We start from the raw sequence: 16,907 nt of genomic DNA on the forward strand, positions 1-16,907 counted from the left end.
CTGGCCACTGGAAAAGCAGAGGCACTCTAGGCGCTGTTGGCATACACGTACTGTTTGCAGGGATCTGAGGGGCCTCCACCCGGATATATATGGACATGTTTAATTCAACCTGACCCGCAGATGGCAGCTCATCCACACACCGGCCAGCCGAGATATGTTTTTTATCAAGTGCTATCCACCATCCACGTTTTTGATATGTTCGGTGTGGGATGCAAAACGTAATGATCGGCGCTCCTAAATCTTGAGCAGTCCACATTTCACGACGTGCTGGCTTTGACTGACCAAACCACCACTTGTCACTGATTCACAACAGCAGCCTGGATTGGAGATTCGACGCTTTTTGGGAGTCAACGTTTCTCTAGAGAGTTAGTCTCTCCACAAGAAGCAGGCATCTTCCCAGTTGCAGAGCTAATGGTAACATGGAGTAACATTCAGTGCTTATTCTGTGCCTCGGTCAAGCAGGCCATAGCACTGGAGATGTTTGATTTGTGAAAGCCGATGACGCCGAGCAGTTTACTTCTCTTGGTGTTGGGCGACGGCCTATTCCATGGTATTCTATATCAAAGGTTCCTAATCGTACTTCGCAATTTGTTGCGTCTCAGAGCATCCTTGACCTTCTGATTAGCCTGTTGGAGGAGTGATTGGATCGACCAAAATAGGTGGACCAGACTGAGACAGCGACAGTCTGGTGTCACGGCAGATCAATTGACGAGTTGTGCTCTTACAGCATGAAAGATGCTCCCTAATTTAGTACGGTAAGTAATTTGCAACTCCTTCCTCTCCTCTATGAAACATCTAAATAAAAATGATTTGAAAGAATTAAAACCTACATCATAAGCACTTTTTAGCCGTTGAACATTATGGACCCCTTTTTAATTGAAGGCGTCACAGAAATCAGCTTACCCTGTACTACTACTGCCCGATGGTGCGATGGGAATATCGAGCACGTGATCAGTCCGTGAGATTGCATCTCCACGACTCCCGAAAGAGGCAAGTCAAGCACTTTTGGGTGAGATCCATAAAAACTGTGGCCAATATGTTGCACTCAAGTCAATCTTACTCTCTCAGAATCGCGATCACATCCGGTTACGAGTGCGCCAAGACCCTCCAACTTGAAATTGCAGAGGAGATATCGTCGTCATCAACTTCAATGCGCCTTGATCCTTGTTCTTAGTCGCAGAGATACCACCCTCCATCCAGCTCAATCGCGAGCTCGCCAGAGATATAAGCACACCCAGACGCCCCCCATTGCACATCACAATGACGGCAGAATCACCAAAGACTCAAAGTCCTACATCTGCCTCTGCCTCTGCATCGCGCCATGACTGGGATGACTCTGAAGCTGGACCGTTGCTTGCCCGTTTCGTTGGCGGGGGTCAACTTGCCCCTGATGCCGACACCGAAGCCTCAACTCTCATCGGCACCGCGTCGCCTGCTGATTACGGAGCTGTGACTTCATCTGGCGATGGCACGGCGGAGGAAGCGGGTGTTGCGAAGCCGGAGGGCAAACCGCTGCCGAAACTCCAGGTGTTGCTGCTCTGCTACGCGCGCGTGATGGAGCCGATTGCCTTCTTCTCCATCTTTCCCTTCATTGCGCAGATGGTCCAGGAGAATGGTAACCTGCCCAAGAGTGATGTTGGCTTTTACAGCGGCCTTATCGAATCGCTGTTCTCGGCTACCCAGATGACGGTGCTTCTCAGCTGGAGTCGGCTCGCTGACCGTATTGGTCGGAAGCCTGTTCTTCTCATCACGCTTTTTGGCACGGCTGTTGGGCCTGTCTTATTCGGCATGTCAAAGACGATCTGGCAGATGATCCTTTTCCGATGCATAGCGGGTCTGTTTTCTGGCTCTGGTCTCGTTATCAGGACTATGCTCTCTGAGCTCAGCACCCCTGAGACACAAGCCAAGGCTTTCAGCTGGTTCGCCTTTGGTGGAAACATCGGAATCTTCTTGGGACCTATAATCGGCGGAGCCCTCGCAGACCCTGCTCATCAGTTTCCACGGGCGTTTGGAAATGTCCAATTCTTCATCGACTATCCCTACGCGTTGCAAGGTATTGTTGTTGGTCTGATCAGCTCTACAAGCTGCGTCACAACTGCTCTCCTTCTCAAAGAGACACTTCATGAGCCGAAAAAGTCCCACAATGAAGAGAATGGCGAGCCTCGAATGTCAACTTGGGAACTCGTCAAGTCTCGCCAAGTGGCCCTCGTTCTCTGGGCTTACAGCCATGCCATGTTCCTCGCCTTTGTGTTCACAGCCATTCTCCCAGTCGTTCTTTACACACCTATTGAGCTTGGAGGTACAGGCTTTAACGCATTCCAGATATCCATTTACATGGCCATCCAAGGTGCCAGCCAAGCCATATGGTTGCTCATCGCCTTCCCTATACTGCACCGACATCTAGGTACACGCGGAGTCATGAAGATCTGCGGATACGCGTACCCCTGGTTCTTCGTCGGATTCATAATTCTCAACACGCTCCTCCGGGCTGACACGCACGCTACGACGGTTATCTTCTGGATCTTAGGCGCGGTGGTAACCGTCGTCGGCCCAGGCGTGTCCATGGCTTTTACAGGCGTGCAGCTAGCTCTCAACGACGTTGCGCCAGACCCCCACTTCTTGGGCACGTTGAATGCGCTGGCCCTGAGTCTTGCAAGTGGTATAAGAGCCATTGTACCAGGTGCTGCAACGGCCATTTATGCCGTGGGTGTTCGTGGGCAGATCTTCTGGGGCCATCTGGCCTGGGTGATAATGATTCCCTGTGCTGTGGGCTTTACTGTAGCTTGTCAGTATATACCTGAGGGGAAGAAGTCTTCCAAGGATGATAATGAAGACGATGAGAATGAATCGTGAGAGAATGGCGATTTGTTATTGGAGATTTCTTATTGGAGATGGCATACGATAAGGTCAATGGTATACATCGAGCATAGCGATCAAGATTTATGATCAGCGTAAATTGTAATATTTGACGCATAGCGTTTTGCTTCAAGCATTGACACACGAGATTCAGATTGTGATTGTCTTTTGTTATAAATAAGAGAAAGGCTCTGCTCTCCAGTGAATATGGTGAGATTGGATCATCTATCATGGACTGTTTGGCCAGGCATCTTTCTCATCATAGTGACAAAGTGAATCACGAAATCCATATTTGTTGCCAAATAGCAGTTCATTGTTTATCGTCACCTCACTCGCTTCACATGGGACACAAACTTGTACTTAAAGTAATAAAATGGATATTTGAAACCGAAACTAATCCAGACCTGACGCCTCATACACATTCCGTTCTCTGTCTAACCTCCTTCATTTCTAACTGTCTTGATGACATGACGTAAAACCATGGTAGCGTAAATCGCCAGTAAAAAAACACAGGGAATTATTCCCATTTCATAAAATCTCCTCGATGTATCCTCCTCTCCTTTACTGCTGGAGGTACTTGAGAATCTGCTCCCGCTCCTCAACGGGCATGACTCTGAGCACCTCACGAACACCAGTCCATCCAGCCTTAGCATGGCCACGGACAACGCTGGCAACCTCGGCTGCCAACACCTCAGACTTTAGCGTCTCGACCTTCTCGCTGATGGTCTTGCGCTCAGTCTCGTACCACTCAGTAACTGCCTGATCATTCTTCTCCCAGTCAACAATGCCTGACCAGCTGCGGAGAAGGTGCAGGTATCTGTCACGAGTCTCCGTGTTCTTGGTAGCAGTCTGGCTGTGCGAAGTGCTGATGATGGTGGAAGTCATGCGGCGGAGGATGTACTCCTCGTTGAGACGTCGGCGAAGACGCCAGTAGAAGAAGCGTCGAGCGTTGGTCCACTCAAGAACATCACGGACGACACCCTTGGCCTTCATGCGGCCAGCACGGTCGTGGAGATCAGCGAACTGCACGGCAATCTGGGCGTACACGGGCAGCAGTTGCTTCTCACGGATGGCCATCTTCTTCTTAATCTCGTCGGCCTCCTCCGTGGACAAGCTAGAATCCTCGAGCTGCTTCTTGAGACCGGCATAGGTAGGATCCATGCGGGCCATGGTCTGGACCTGCTTGTCCTTGCGGTACTTGATACCAATGATACCGTCAGGCTCAAGAACACCACCGCGGGCCTCGGTATCGGCGTACATCTCCATGGCAGTGGAGTTGATGGTAGGATCGACAACGACCCAAGATCCACCACGGAGCTCACCGAAGGGAGGAATGTAGATGAAGATGGGCTGCTCGTACTTGACGAGGGCATCGACGATGAAAGAACCGTACTTGAGGACCTCGTTGTACATGTCGCGCTGACCACCAGAGAAACCACGCCAGTTGGCAAGGATCATGAGAGGAAGCTGCTCGCCATTGTTGAAGTCATTGATAGCCTGGGCAGTCTTGAAGGCGGAGTTGGGGTACCAGACACCACCGGCCTCGTTGCTAACCTGCTCGATAGAGTCAGGGTTGGCAGGGTCAGCAGGAGTGATGTTCTCCACAGATCGGACCTCAACAGCGATAACACCCATAGGAATACCACCGAGACGAGCACGACCAACAACAACAGTCTTGGCCCAGCCACCGAGAGCCTCAACGAAAGAGTCCTTATCGAAGAGACCAGACTCGAAACCGTTCTCGCCCTCGCGACCACTGATCATCCATCGGACATCATAAGGCTGCTTCTGGGGAGGGAAGTAGGTAATGTCACGGTTCCAGTCATCAACGCTAGGGCTGACAGGGACAGGGCTGTTGCGCTTCTCGGGGACGAATGACATCCACTCGACGATCTTGGAGACACCAGCAAAGTCATCGTTGGCGGTCATGTGAGAAACACCATTGCGGTACATGATCTGAGTGCCACCAAGCTGAAGGTTAGAGGTGTAGACCTCACGACCAAGCAGGTTGTTGAGAGCAGGGGCACCTGTCAAGATGATGGGCTGGCCCTCAATCTGGACAGCACGCTGACCAAGACGGACGAGGTAGGCACCAATACCAACGGATCGGCAAGTGACAAGAGTGACGGTGAAGATGTCGTTGTAGGCGCGGCTGGTGGCACCAGCAATGAGACCAGAGCCTCGCAGACACTCAACACCGAGACCATCCTCCTTACCAATGATGGTGACGATCTTGTGTCGCTTCTCACCATCCTCGGAGACCTCCTCGGTGATGACGTCCTTCTCGAAGCGAGTCTTGGTCTCCTCGTCGAGGTAGAGGTACTTGAAGCCAGAATCCTGCTTCTCGGGGTTGTTCCAAGCAACCTTGAAGTGGCCCATAAGCTCATCAGCAAGGCCAAGACGAGCACCGGAGTTAGCAGAGAGGTAGATACGGGGAATACCCAGCTTGCGAGCAAGCTCAGTGCACTTGTGGAAGAAGTCATCTTCCTTAGGACCGAATGAACCAATCTTGTAGGTGATATCGTTGGCAATGACGATGAAGCGACGGCCGTTGGGGTATTCAGGGGTGCGGGCCCTGAAGATCCAACCGACCATACCACAGGTGTTGGTACCAGGCTCGCGGTTGACTTCATCGAGGCTGTCCTTGTCGTCGAGAACAAGCTCAGTGAAGCTAATGCAGTCGCCGGTCTTAGGCTGCTGGGAAGCCAGGCTAGGCTGAGCCTTGACGGCCTTGACCCAGGTGTTCTGGATAGCCTGTCGGAAGAGCTCGGGGAAATCGTAGACGTACTGAGTTCCCATAAGATGAGCCTTGTAACGCTTGGGCTGGAGCCAGTTCTTGGTGGCATAGGGGGTAGAAACGGGCATCAGGTGCATAGGACCCTTCTCGTGGGTACCGCCAATGCTGTGGAAGACCCACTCGCCCTTCTCCGACTTGCGCTCGGCGTACATGTCGACATCGACAACGTAACCAGAGGTGTTGGTGATGACAACACGAAGAGGGTAAGGCTCGCCAGTCAGAGGGTCAGTGCAGATGATGCGGATCTCGACCTGGGCGATACGGAGTCTCCAAGCACGGATACCGAATCGGTCAAGGAAGCCCTGAAGACTCTCCTCGACCTCCTTGGGCTGAAGCTGGAACACAGGAGAGAAGTTGATAAATACCTGGTTCAGATCAGAGTTGTTATTGCCGATAATTTCGAGCGCATCGAAGATATCGTTGACAACGCGATCAGCCTCAGAAATGAGATACTCAGCAGTAGGGATCTCATCTCGGAGACGACCGGGTCGGATGACAGCACGGGTGAAGTATCGCTTATCAGTGTCCACGTTCTTGCCAATACCCTCGTAAACGTGGATACTCTTGTTCTCAGTGAAGACGGGCTTGATGTGGAACTTGCTGAGACGAGCAAGCTCAAGCTGGAAAGCAAGAGCAGGCTCGCTGTGGCGGATACTGTCATCTTCCTTGTACTCGGGTCCACGGAAGGTGTAGTAACCAGGGTAAGAACCATCGCTGTGACCGCAGATGAATGTCAGGCGACGAACGCCACGAGCAAGGAGCTCATCCTTGAACTGCTCGACGATAGGGAGAATGTCCTCGAGGGCCTCACGGTCATCGCGGCTCTCGAGATCGCGGATGGCGACGTTGATAACAGCGGAGAGCTCTTCCTCGTGCTGCTTCGGCTGGGCAGGCTTGCGCTTACCGCTGAGGTCGGGGATGAGACCGGGAGTTCCGGGGGTGTTCTTCTTCTTCTGCTTCTGCTCAAGGGCAAGAGCCTCAAGAGCCTTGGCAATAAGGTCCTCAGCATCGTCGATGTACTTGCAAGGAACAATGACACCCTTTCGTGTAGGCTCGTCCTCCCACTTGCCAGTAAGATAAGACATATCACTGATCGAGTGGATTCGCTTAAAGTTGAACTCGCCTCCGCTAGGGGTAGCAGGAGTAGAAGGAGCAGCAGACTGCAGAGGAAGACCGAACTCAGACTGTCCAAGCTTTCGAAGCTGGAAGTCCCAAGAAACGAACTGGGGAGCATCGTTCTCATCCTGGTGGTACTCAATCTGCTTGAGGATGTACGCACGGTAAGCTCGGCGAACGTAGACCTCAAGAGAGGCCAGGGACACCCAAGGATCGTCGTGAGCGAAGAACATGGTCAAGACATCGAAGACGGTGTACTTGGAGTCAACGACCTCCTTGATGATTTCAAGGCTAGGCTCTCGGTGGTCCCAACCAGTCTCACCATATCGCGACTCGATGACGGAAGAGCGGAGGATGTGCTCCATCTGAGCGGTTCGCTCTTCGAGCGAGGGAAGAGCACACTGGATCATGATCTCACGAGCCTTGAGGGAAACCTTGGAGGTAGGACGCGACTGAAGCTCAGTGAGTAGGCGGAGAGTCTCGCGAAGGTTCTTGGCGATGCTTCCAGCCTTAGGCTTGTTGGGGCGGTACTCCTCAAGGATGGCCAGGATAAGAGAGCTCTTGGAGCTGACACGGCTGTGAGAGAGAACAGTGTGGACAACCTTCATGATGTCCTCCTTGTGCTGGTCGCGCAGCTGAAGAACAACAGCGTCCTCCTGAGGCTGGTTCATGAAGAGGTTCTCAACCTCCCAGTACTGCTCAAGAAGACCCTTGATGACGTTAAGCTCCCGGTTCTTCTGGCCCTCGGCGTACATGTCGAGGACCTCGGTAAGAGGGGAGAGAGTGCCCTTGAGAAGGCCGGCATCACCAGCGTCGACATTGTCCTCGAGGAACTTGTTGAAAGCCTTGGTAAGAGCCTTGGCGGGAAACTCTCCGTGGCGAGACTTGCTGCGCTCAACGATCTGAGTGAACTGAGCATCGAGCTTCTGAGGCATACGAGAGTGGAGAGCCGAGAACTGGGCGTTCCACTCGCTGTAGGGAAGCTCGGGATCACGAAGAACCTCAATGAGCTCCTTGAGGGTGTTGGCCATGATGACAGAGTTATCATAACCCAGAAGAATGTTGTGGAGGATGTTATAGAGAAGAGAGAAGCGCTGGGCGGGCTTGGCACCGACAACAACAGGCTCGCCATAGGCGGGGAGCTTGTCGACGAAAGCCTGAGCCTGCTTAACGCGGCTGGGGTCGTCCAGGGCCAAGATACCGAGAATGTCACCAGCCTCGAGAGTAGCTCCGGGCTGCTTGATGAGCTGGACAACACCATCCTCTTGAGCAACGAGAGGCATGTACATCTTCATGACCTCGACCTCGGCGAAAGCCTGGCCGGCACGAACATGGGCACCGTTCTCGACGGAGTACTTGACGAGCTTACCAGGACTGGGAGATCGAAGCTGGGTAGGGTCGTTCTCCTGCTCAAGCAAACAGGTCTTGCTATCGACGGAAAGACGGGTAGCACCAACCTCTTCCTTCCAGTAGACGTTGTGGCTGCGACCGTCAAGAAGGACTAGGAGACCACCATCGCTCAAAGAACGGACACCAATGGAGCACTTGGAACCATTGATGAAGAGGTGGTAGCTGTCGACACTGGCGCGTGTGGCAGTAAACTTGTAACGGTAACCCTCGTAGATGAAGTCGATGGTGAAAACAGTCTTAAGAACGTCCTTAGAAGGCACTTGACCCTTCTCAAGTCCGGCTCGGTACTCAGCCATGCAGGCCTCGCTGGCAATGTGAGCCTTGGTGACGGCACCACAGACAACAGCAAGCATGGTCTCGGGTCGCTCAGCAGTAAGACGCTTGGAGATAAGCTCATCCAACCAACCAGTGGAGATGGTGTTGTCCTCGAAAGCCTCGGTCTCGAGAAGCTTGATGAGATACTCGATGGTGGTTCGGAAATCACCACGAATGCTCAGCTCCTTGAGAGCCATGACCATGTGCTTCCTTGACGCAGAACGGTTCTCACCATAGGCGAAGATGTGACCAAACTGACTGTCTGAGAAACTGTGAATACCACCCTGAGAACCGACGGAGAAGTAACCCCAGACATTAGAGCTACTCCTGAAGTTGAGTTCGTGCATCACACCGTTGGAAGGCTTGAAACCCTCACCAGGATCCTCGGAGGTGATACGGCAAGCAGTGGTGTGGCCCTTGGGCTGGGGTCGTCGCTGGCTCATAGATGTGCCCTCGTTCTTGAACTCGAAGTCAATCTCGCTTGAGGTCTTGGGGTCGACACCGTACAGGAGTCGAATATCACGGATTCTGTGGAGAGGGATACCCATGGCAATCTGAAGCTGGGCAGCGGGCAGGTTGACACCACTGACCATCTCAGTAGTAGGATGCTCGACCTGGAGACGAGGGTTAAGCTCCAGGAAGTAGAACTTGTCGTCGGCGTGAGAGTAGAGGTACTCGACGGTACCGGCAGAGACGTAACCGACGAGCTTACCAAGACGAACAGCGGCATCCTCCATAGCCTTGAACGTATCGGGCTTCGCAATGGTAACGGGAGCCTCCTCAATAATCTTCTGGTGACGTCGCTGAACGGAACAATCACGACCGAAGAGTGAGATGTTGTTTCCGTACTGATCAGCAAGAAGCTGGACCTCAAGATGTCGAGCGTTGCCAGCAAGCTTCATGATGAAAATGGGAGAACCGGGGATTTCGCTGGCAGCGGCCTTGTAGAGAGCCTCGAAGCCCTCCTCCTCGGTGGCCTTTCGGATACCCTTACCACCACCACCTTCGGAAGCCTTGATCATGACAGGAAACCCAATCTCCTTGGCCTTCTCAAGGCCCTCCTCCCATGATGTTACGCAACCCTTGGCGTAAATATCATCGGCGACGGTAACGATGCCCTTGTCATCGACGGCGACCTCGTCGACGCCTGTTCCTGACCAAGGAATACACGGCACCTCGGCGTGCTGCGCTACAATTGTGGAGGAAATCTTGTCACCTAGTGATCGCATGGCAGATCCGGGAGGTCCGATGAAGACGATTTTGTTGGGGGAGGCGGCCAGCGACTCTGGCAACTTTGGGTTTTCTGAGGCGTGACCCCTGAATATCTGGTTAGTCCATATGTATGTAGAAATCGCAGCGAGACAAAGTTGCTGGGAGCCAACTCACCATCCAGCCCAGACGGCATGGACATTCATGCGCTCAGCAATATCCACAATCAGCTCGACGTTGGCATAGTTGTGGTTGTTTGTGCCGCCGGGAACCTCGACGTAGTGGTCGGCCATTCTAATGTATTCTGCGTTGGCCTGCAGATCTTCGGGGGTAGCCATCACAGTGAAGTGAATAGCTCGCTCGTCGCCGAACGTCTCGTAAGCCCATTTTCGGACTGATCGAATCTCCTTAACGGCAGCGATACCGTTGTTGGCAATGAGAACCTGTAGAGCGGAGTTTCTGTCAGCAAAACCGTTGCGATCGCCTCAAAGTCCAGAACTGGCGGGGTAGACGGAATTGATCCAATTCTAACCCCCAAAACTCCAATTCTGGCGGGAAAGAGATGTCCTTACGTTGGTGATGACAGTGTGACCATCATTCTGGCCTACAAAGTCCTTGACCTTGCTCGGAGGAGCATTCTCCAATCGGTTGCCGCCGATGAAGTGGTCTGCAATATGGAACTTCTCTGCATACGACGCCTTGCCATTGACATAGGGCACCGACCGCCCATTGGCACCCTCCTGGGCACCAGCTGAGATCTCAGTCATGGCTACTGCGTTTATGTGTGTAGAGGAAGAAAGGAAGGAGGAGAAGAGGAGGAGATTATGAAGGAGGATTCGAGAGAAACAAGTCGGAGATTCGAAATATGGAGGAGGAGGAGGAGAGGAGGAGTTTGATCAGGTTGAGAGAGTTGAGTCGTGTCGCTCTCAGGTCGTCATGAGCCGGTCAAAGTAGCGGGCGCGCAAGGGCAGTTTACAGGCAGGGGTAGCTCCGGCCGAAGAAAAAACAAGATCCGACGGGACGGGAGCTGGGCCTCCAGTGTTTTTCTGCTGTTACTGTTGGGGAAGCAAAAAAAAAATAAGTGTCCCAAGTGTGGTATTGGCGCTAAAAATACAGAAGGGTCGAAGGGTAGGTACTGTCTGTAATTAAGATGAGGAGGTGGATAAGGTAGAAAAGGAAGACGTTCTTGGTTGAGGAGGACCAGAACAGATGAATTATGTGGATGGATTGAACAAGGTACTAATCTCGTTCGTCTTCCTTTGAGCTTAGATTACCACTTTGAGGATTGAGAAAAGGTGAGAGGAGAGGGAGGACAGAAGAGGAGAACAAGTCTTCATCAAGAGGGGAAAAAAGAAGTGGGAGGTCATCAAGACAAGTACAAGTACGGATACAACCTGAAGCTTGGGATTGGCTTTGGGATGTACAAATTCAATGGATCTGCAAAGACTCTCCACTTCTATCTTCCCCTTGTGGGTTGTTGACTTGGTACTGTTGACTGCTGTTGGCTGGTGGCAAGCAGCTCTCGGCACCTGGCGGGGAAGATTGAAGCTAGAAACTAGAACTGTTGGGAGACAAACCCGCCTGGGCGTACAGCAAACCTACGGGACCCCCTGGGGGCTTGGGGCGGGGTGCCCAGTGAGAGACTAACTTGTTCTATGGACGATACAGTAAAAGCTATCCAGCATTCTACAGTGTACCCCAATGGAAAAAAACATCGTCTCAAAGGGTGGAGTTTCTCAATGTCATGTCGGCTTTGCAATGACCCGGAATGCAGTGGAGGGGAAGCCATTCAGGGTCCCCGTCAGTCTATAACCAGAGTGGGATTAGATTCAATGACATGGATGGTTGAGGGGCCGGTATTTTTCGTTGCGGGTGGAGGTGGGGGGCCGTAAAACGCCAGACAATAACACTCAGACGCTGCATTACAGCTCCCATCTCATTCCCAGCCAAGGCAAAGCAGCTCTGGGGGAGCGATTGATTGATGGGGAGGGGCACAGAGCATGGGTAATGCCATTTACTAGGGGCCGCATTGGCTTGGAGCTACTGTATGAATGGTTGAGGTCAATGGGTGATGATGTTACGGAGACCGAACAAAGTCTCCGGATTCCGTATCGGAAGCCGGTGTACATTGTGCGTTACGACAAGTCATGATATAATTGGAGAGGAGAGCTTATGATGATACAAAAGTCAGTCCGCTATCTGAATGGGTTCCTGGACGGGTATGTTGTGAATGGTCAGCTGAGTTTCACGGTTGATACCCATTAATGCCCGTATAAGTCAAGGCCCGATGCAGTATTGTCCCTGATTTGTAGCTATAAACTGTATAGAAATATCATAGAATTCTTAATCGGTGAATCTTAATTTATACTGAAGCTGTTTTCTGCTCAATAAGGCTCCGATGATGAAGTCGGAGATTTTCGGTGCTTGTTTATCGGAGGTGGCTTACATGTTCGGAACCCGATCATCGACGAACTCGCTCACAAGATGCTCTCTGGTCATTTTAATTCCCGAATTTCTCTCCTGTGCTTATAAACTCCATTCTAATCATGAGGATCACGCTGGCTAGTGTTTCTCTTCTATAAAACAAATGTCCCTGTATCCGTCCTCGCATAGCATCACAGTCTTGACAACCTCTTACCTCAGCCTTCAACACCCAACCTTACCTTATCGCATCGCAAGGCTGGCATCTCATGTACGTACACACCCCTTCCATTTACAAACTAGCAGATCTCCAAGGAATCCAAAAGCCACAAACACGAGCCGCATGTTGGGAACCAGTCAGGGGTTAGGGATCCTAATCGAGGCGTTGAGTTGCGGCTCCAGCGTTTTGATGTGACGTCTGAACTTCCTGTGATCCGAATCCCGTTGCCTTGAGCTTTTGCCGAGCGAGATCGAACGATGAAGGAAGCTTGGGTGAAGGTCAGGAATGAGAGCTAGGTAGCTGGGTAGCTGGTGTTAGGTTGTGACAGTGAAGGTGTAAGTGGTCAATTCCTCCTTTCCGTATGCTTGGATAGAAGGATACCAATTTTCTCTTTTCTCTCAGTCTATTATCGTACTGGTTTATTGATTGGTTCGTGCGTTGATCAGCCAATGTACACTGTCGATGCTATTCGTACTTGAACAAGAGGCCTTTTGAGCCTTTAGTCTATTGACATACATACAATCTACTCCGTAACATCCACTCAACTTACCAATTACTTTTCTCCCCTTCCGATAATGAACTGCTCTTATCCTCAGCTATCCACAGAACGCTTGTATCCTCTACATCTCCCTCACCAACCTCAATATTCCAATATCCTCATCCCTCAAAATCCTACCCTAGAATCTCAATCCCAATCTCAGATCCAACATCCCCCCCCACTTCCCACTAGCGCCCTACCTTAATTCTCCCACGCCCCCTTCGACGGGTCAAGAGAAGAAAAAAAAAGGATCTCCCCAATTGTTGAGTTCCCCAATCCTTCAAGGTCAACCAATCAAACATAACCTTTCTTTTCGGGGGTTTTTCATCATATAATTTCCAGAGCCGCAGCCTCGTTACCCACGGCCATCATCCGAATCCCCAACATTGAATAGACGGTTTCAAGAGGTACGTGTTGATATTGCCGGAGGGACCAGCGGAGCCGAAGTTCGGCGATACGTGGGTTCGAGCTGCATACTGACTGCATCCTGTTCAATGTTGATTGAGTTCGAATGGTTTGGTTTGACTGAGTCTGATATGTTGGCATTGATCTAAGATCATGAGTTATTACTGGTTACGCGTATCATCCTGAAAGCAATAATGCCTCTGCTAAGGTCAAGGAAAACAAGGTTGCATCCGTTGTTCCGATCAATGGATCTCGGCTCAACAGCTTCACTTAATCTCAACCACTGCCCATGATGAATCAAATGCTAGATATGCTGACTGAACCGGTTATTGTAAACACAACCCTCATTCAGTCAACATTTACTTCCTTAATATCAGATATTCTTACGAATTCAGTAGTACTGAGGGCAGTGCTGCTTTGACCTTTACATTTTTAACGCCCTGAAACCACAATGAAGTTATCTGTATGTATTGGGCGTATCTAGACCAGGTTTCATCTCCAACTCCCCAGTCCTCAAGCTAAAGCTAAGATATTGTATCATACGCCTCCACAGTCTGTATCTACACCTCCCTCTCTCCTCCTACTCCAATTTGCACAAAGGAAAAGAATAGATAAATAATTCAAGATCGTAAGGCAAGCAACCCAGACTAATCTAGCCCGCGGGCCGTTGCCTCAGCCTTGTCAGACATCGTACGACTCCCCACTGATGTCCGCCCTCCCCCACGAGCAACCTTACTTCACAGAGCAAAGTAAAGGTAGCCTCGCATCAACTCTTCCCCAGTATTACCCGCTCCCATCTCGCAAGCCGTTTTTTTAAATAAGGACCATCCAAGTTGATTTGCCCAGTCGATGACTCGCTTTTGGTGCGGTACACCCCCGTCTCTCCAGGCCTGGCCGGTATAGCATGTACGGATATGTGACTCGGACATTGTACACCTAGCCAGGCCCCTTCCCTTCTAGAAAAACAAAAGAAAAATAATAATAAACAATGCCATCCATGTCTTCATAACATCCGTAAACCCCGGTGCCGAAATCCCAGTGTACCCAAAGAAGCAGAAGTATTAGTAACGAAGTCTGCCAGAGAGCAAGAAGTGGAATTCCGTAACCATCGTCAACACCGTCTTCGCCGTCTTGAAGCGCCAGCCGTAAAAGTATGCCGAACCGTCCATGCCACCCCTTATGTTTTGTAGAAACGGATATCAATGATGAGGTGAAATGCGACCAATTTGATTTGCGTAAACCGCTCGAACCGCTTGCAAAGTAAAACCATGTCAAAGAATATAAACGACCTGGGACAGTCGTGGAATTTTGTGGGATGCAACTGTTTAGTAGGTCTCTCCCAGGTCGCTCAGTTTCCTCGGACCGGATACACTGGACCTCATTGTGTTTGCGCTTATCCTTCGGCTACCGCTCTGACGTCGGATTGTTGGCATGGGGATAGCGCTGCCTTCACCGTTCGAGTATGTACCCCTGCGGCTTGGCGTTCGGAAATCTCCCTCATCCTCTTCCTCTAGGTCCAGGTGGCTAATGCTGGCAGAGTGGCCATGAATCGATCCTCCCATCGAGGAGCGAGGTCGGCCCATGGGGGTTCGAGTTCCTGAGAGTGATGCCCGTGAAACGGGCCGTGGGATCATTTCTCCGGCGGTTCGTGAGGGAGGTCGGGCATACGATGTGACACTAGCACGTGAGCTCGGCCTGCTGATCTCCTCCGGACCTCCACGGTTCGGCAATGGGCCAAATGATAAGCGGCTGACCCCAGACGTGCTAAGACGGGGCACGTGGCTTCCCTTGGTTGCTGGTGTTGGAATTCCGGTGGTTGGTGTCATGTCGTCGCCTGCAACCGAAGATGCGGTAGAGCCACCAGTGCGCTTACGAGAACGGATCGTAACCGACGAAGGCACATTGGTAGAGCTATAGACCGACGTTCGAGGTGAGGCGCGAGGTGGAGTGCGAGTCGGCCCGGGGAGCTTAGATCGCGCGGAGTGCACACGAGCCTCGAGGCGTTGCATCTGGGCGGTAAGGGTTCGAATATGGGTGAGAGAGTTAGAGGCGGGAAGTTTGTTGGAAGCCGAGCGAGGCCCAACTGCACGGTTGGCTGGCGTGCGCATTGTCGTTGTGCCGCCAGTCGAGATGCGGCTGCCAGGCGCGCGAGTCGTCTTGGTAGGAGGCTTAGATCGAGGCTTGGGAGTGACACTGTTGTCTGATGAGGGCAAACGAGAACGAACAGATGCCCTTGAAGCAGCGGGAGTTCTCGATGCCATCTTGGGAAGAGTTCCAGAGACATCAGACATGGGAGGCGAAGGCGGGTCGGGAAGTTCGGAGAGAGTGTCCTCGTCTGGTACAGGCGACTTGGAATCTGGAGGCGTGGTAATGAGAGGAGAGCTGGCTGTAGAGCCAGGAGAGGCGGGATGGTCGAAAGTTGGCGACTCGAGGATAGAAAGGTCGGTTGAAATGGTGGAGAGGTGGCGAGACTCCTGTTTCTTGATCTTGTCCTGTAGAAGCTCTGCTTCAATCTTGAGGTCGCCCAGTTCCTCGCGCAAGCGCTGTGACTCGATACGTAGCTGTTCACGCTCCTGCTCGCCAATCTTGATCTCCTCTTCCATCATGACAGCCCTCTCAATCGCCTGGTTGTACTTTGACTCCATATCTTCCAGAGATGACGTGGTGTTGCGCGCCTGTCGCTCAAAGTCATCGTTGGCAACTTCAATATCCCTCAGCTTCATTTGCAAAGTCCTGTTTGTGTCTCGAAGTGTGGTGATTTCCTTCTCGAGTGCATTCTGGGATGCGCTGGCCTCTGTTTTCGATTCCCTGTATTTTCTCTGTACGACGAAACGAAGCCATTGTCAGCCAAAAAACGTCCCGCCCGATTAGAGTTGGAGGCTGCTGGGAATGAGTAGACATACCTTCCACTCCTCAACCTCGAAACCAAGTGCTTCGGCCTTTTCTTGGTGATGTCGCTCCTGTTTCTCTGCTCTCTCGATATCCTTCTCCAGCTCCTGCTCAAGCTCCCTACTCGAATCCCTGAATTCGGCCAGTTCGGATTCTAATTGTTCATACTGTGACTTGTACCAGCCAAGGGTATCCTCGACGCTGGCCCCAGGACCGGGCGGAGAGGATGGAGGCTCTGCCATATTGCGTGGTTTAATTGATTTGCTGGTGTTTGTTGTTGTTTATTATCTCTCGCATCGATATGTATGTAAAGGGGGGGCCGTTGTCGGATATCGAAATGTCGGGAGGCGGGATGAAGAAAGGTGGCGCAGGCGATAATACGTGGGTAACAAAGACGAAAATCGTTGATGGATTCGTCGAATGAATTGATGCTATGACTGCGCAACTGTCGGGATAGTTAGTCACCCTGTTCTTGGGCGAAGTGGCGGGAGATTTCGCTCACCGATTCCAGGACCCAACGATGATCGGAAGGGAAACAGAGGATGGCCCTGCCCTGTCTTGCCTGTCTATTCGCAAATGGTACTTACCTACCCAAGTCTTACCTGTAGAACTGCAAGATGCTGGAAATCTGCAGTTGTTAGTATTCGCGGCCGCTGGAGAGCGGAAGTTCCATGGGTAGGAAACGTCGCGCGAAGGTTGTCGTAGTTGTTGAGTTGATGTGAGTGTTGAAT

The 16,907-nt window shown here is 51.7% G+C and overlaps 3 protein-coding genes across 3 annotated transcripts; 1 reads left to right on the forward strand and 2 right to left on the reverse strand.

Annotated features, from left to right (window-relative positions):
* Nucleotides 1-1,260: 1,260 nt before the first annotated feature.
* On the forward strand, nt 1,261-2,853 carry J7337_002221 (uncharacterized protein; the record flags this gene model as incomplete). Its single annotated transcript, XM_044819954.1, has 1 exon — nt 1,261-2,853. One exon carries the CDS (start codon nt 1,261-1,263, stop codon nt 2,851-2,853), a length of 1,593 nt encoding a protein of 530 aa, XP_044684254.1.
* Nucleotides 2,854-3,417: 564 nt separating this feature from the next.
* Nucleotides 3,418-10,470, reverse strand: CUT6 (Acetyl-CoA carboxylase; the record flags this gene model as incomplete). Its single annotated transcript, XM_044819955.1, has 3 exons — nt 3,418-9,811; nt 9,881-10,146; nt 10,276-10,470. 3 exons carry the CDS (start codon nt 10,468-10,470, stop codon nt 3,418-3,420), a joined length of 6,855 nt encoding a protein of 2,284 aa, XP_044684255.1.
* Nucleotides 10,471-14,612: 4,142 nt separating this feature from the next.
* Nucleotides 14,613-16,418, reverse strand: NDE1 (NADH:ubiquinone oxidoreductase; the record flags this gene model as incomplete). The annotated part of the gene is made up of 2 exons (XM_044819956.1): nt 14,613-16,106; nt 16,191-16,418. 2 exons carry the CDS (start codon nt 16,416-16,418, stop codon nt 14,613-14,615), a joined length of 1,722 nt encoding a protein of 573 aa, XP_044684256.1.
* Between the last annotated feature and the right edge of the window lie 489 nt (nt 16,419-16,907).

This window comes from Fusarium musae, chromosome 2 (genome assembly GCF_019915245.1).
Source record: "Fusarium musae strain F31 chromosome 2, whole genome shotgun sequence".
Lineage (NCBI taxonomy): Eukaryota > Fungi > Ascomycota > Sordariomycetes > Hypocreales > Nectriaceae > Fusarium > Fusarium musae.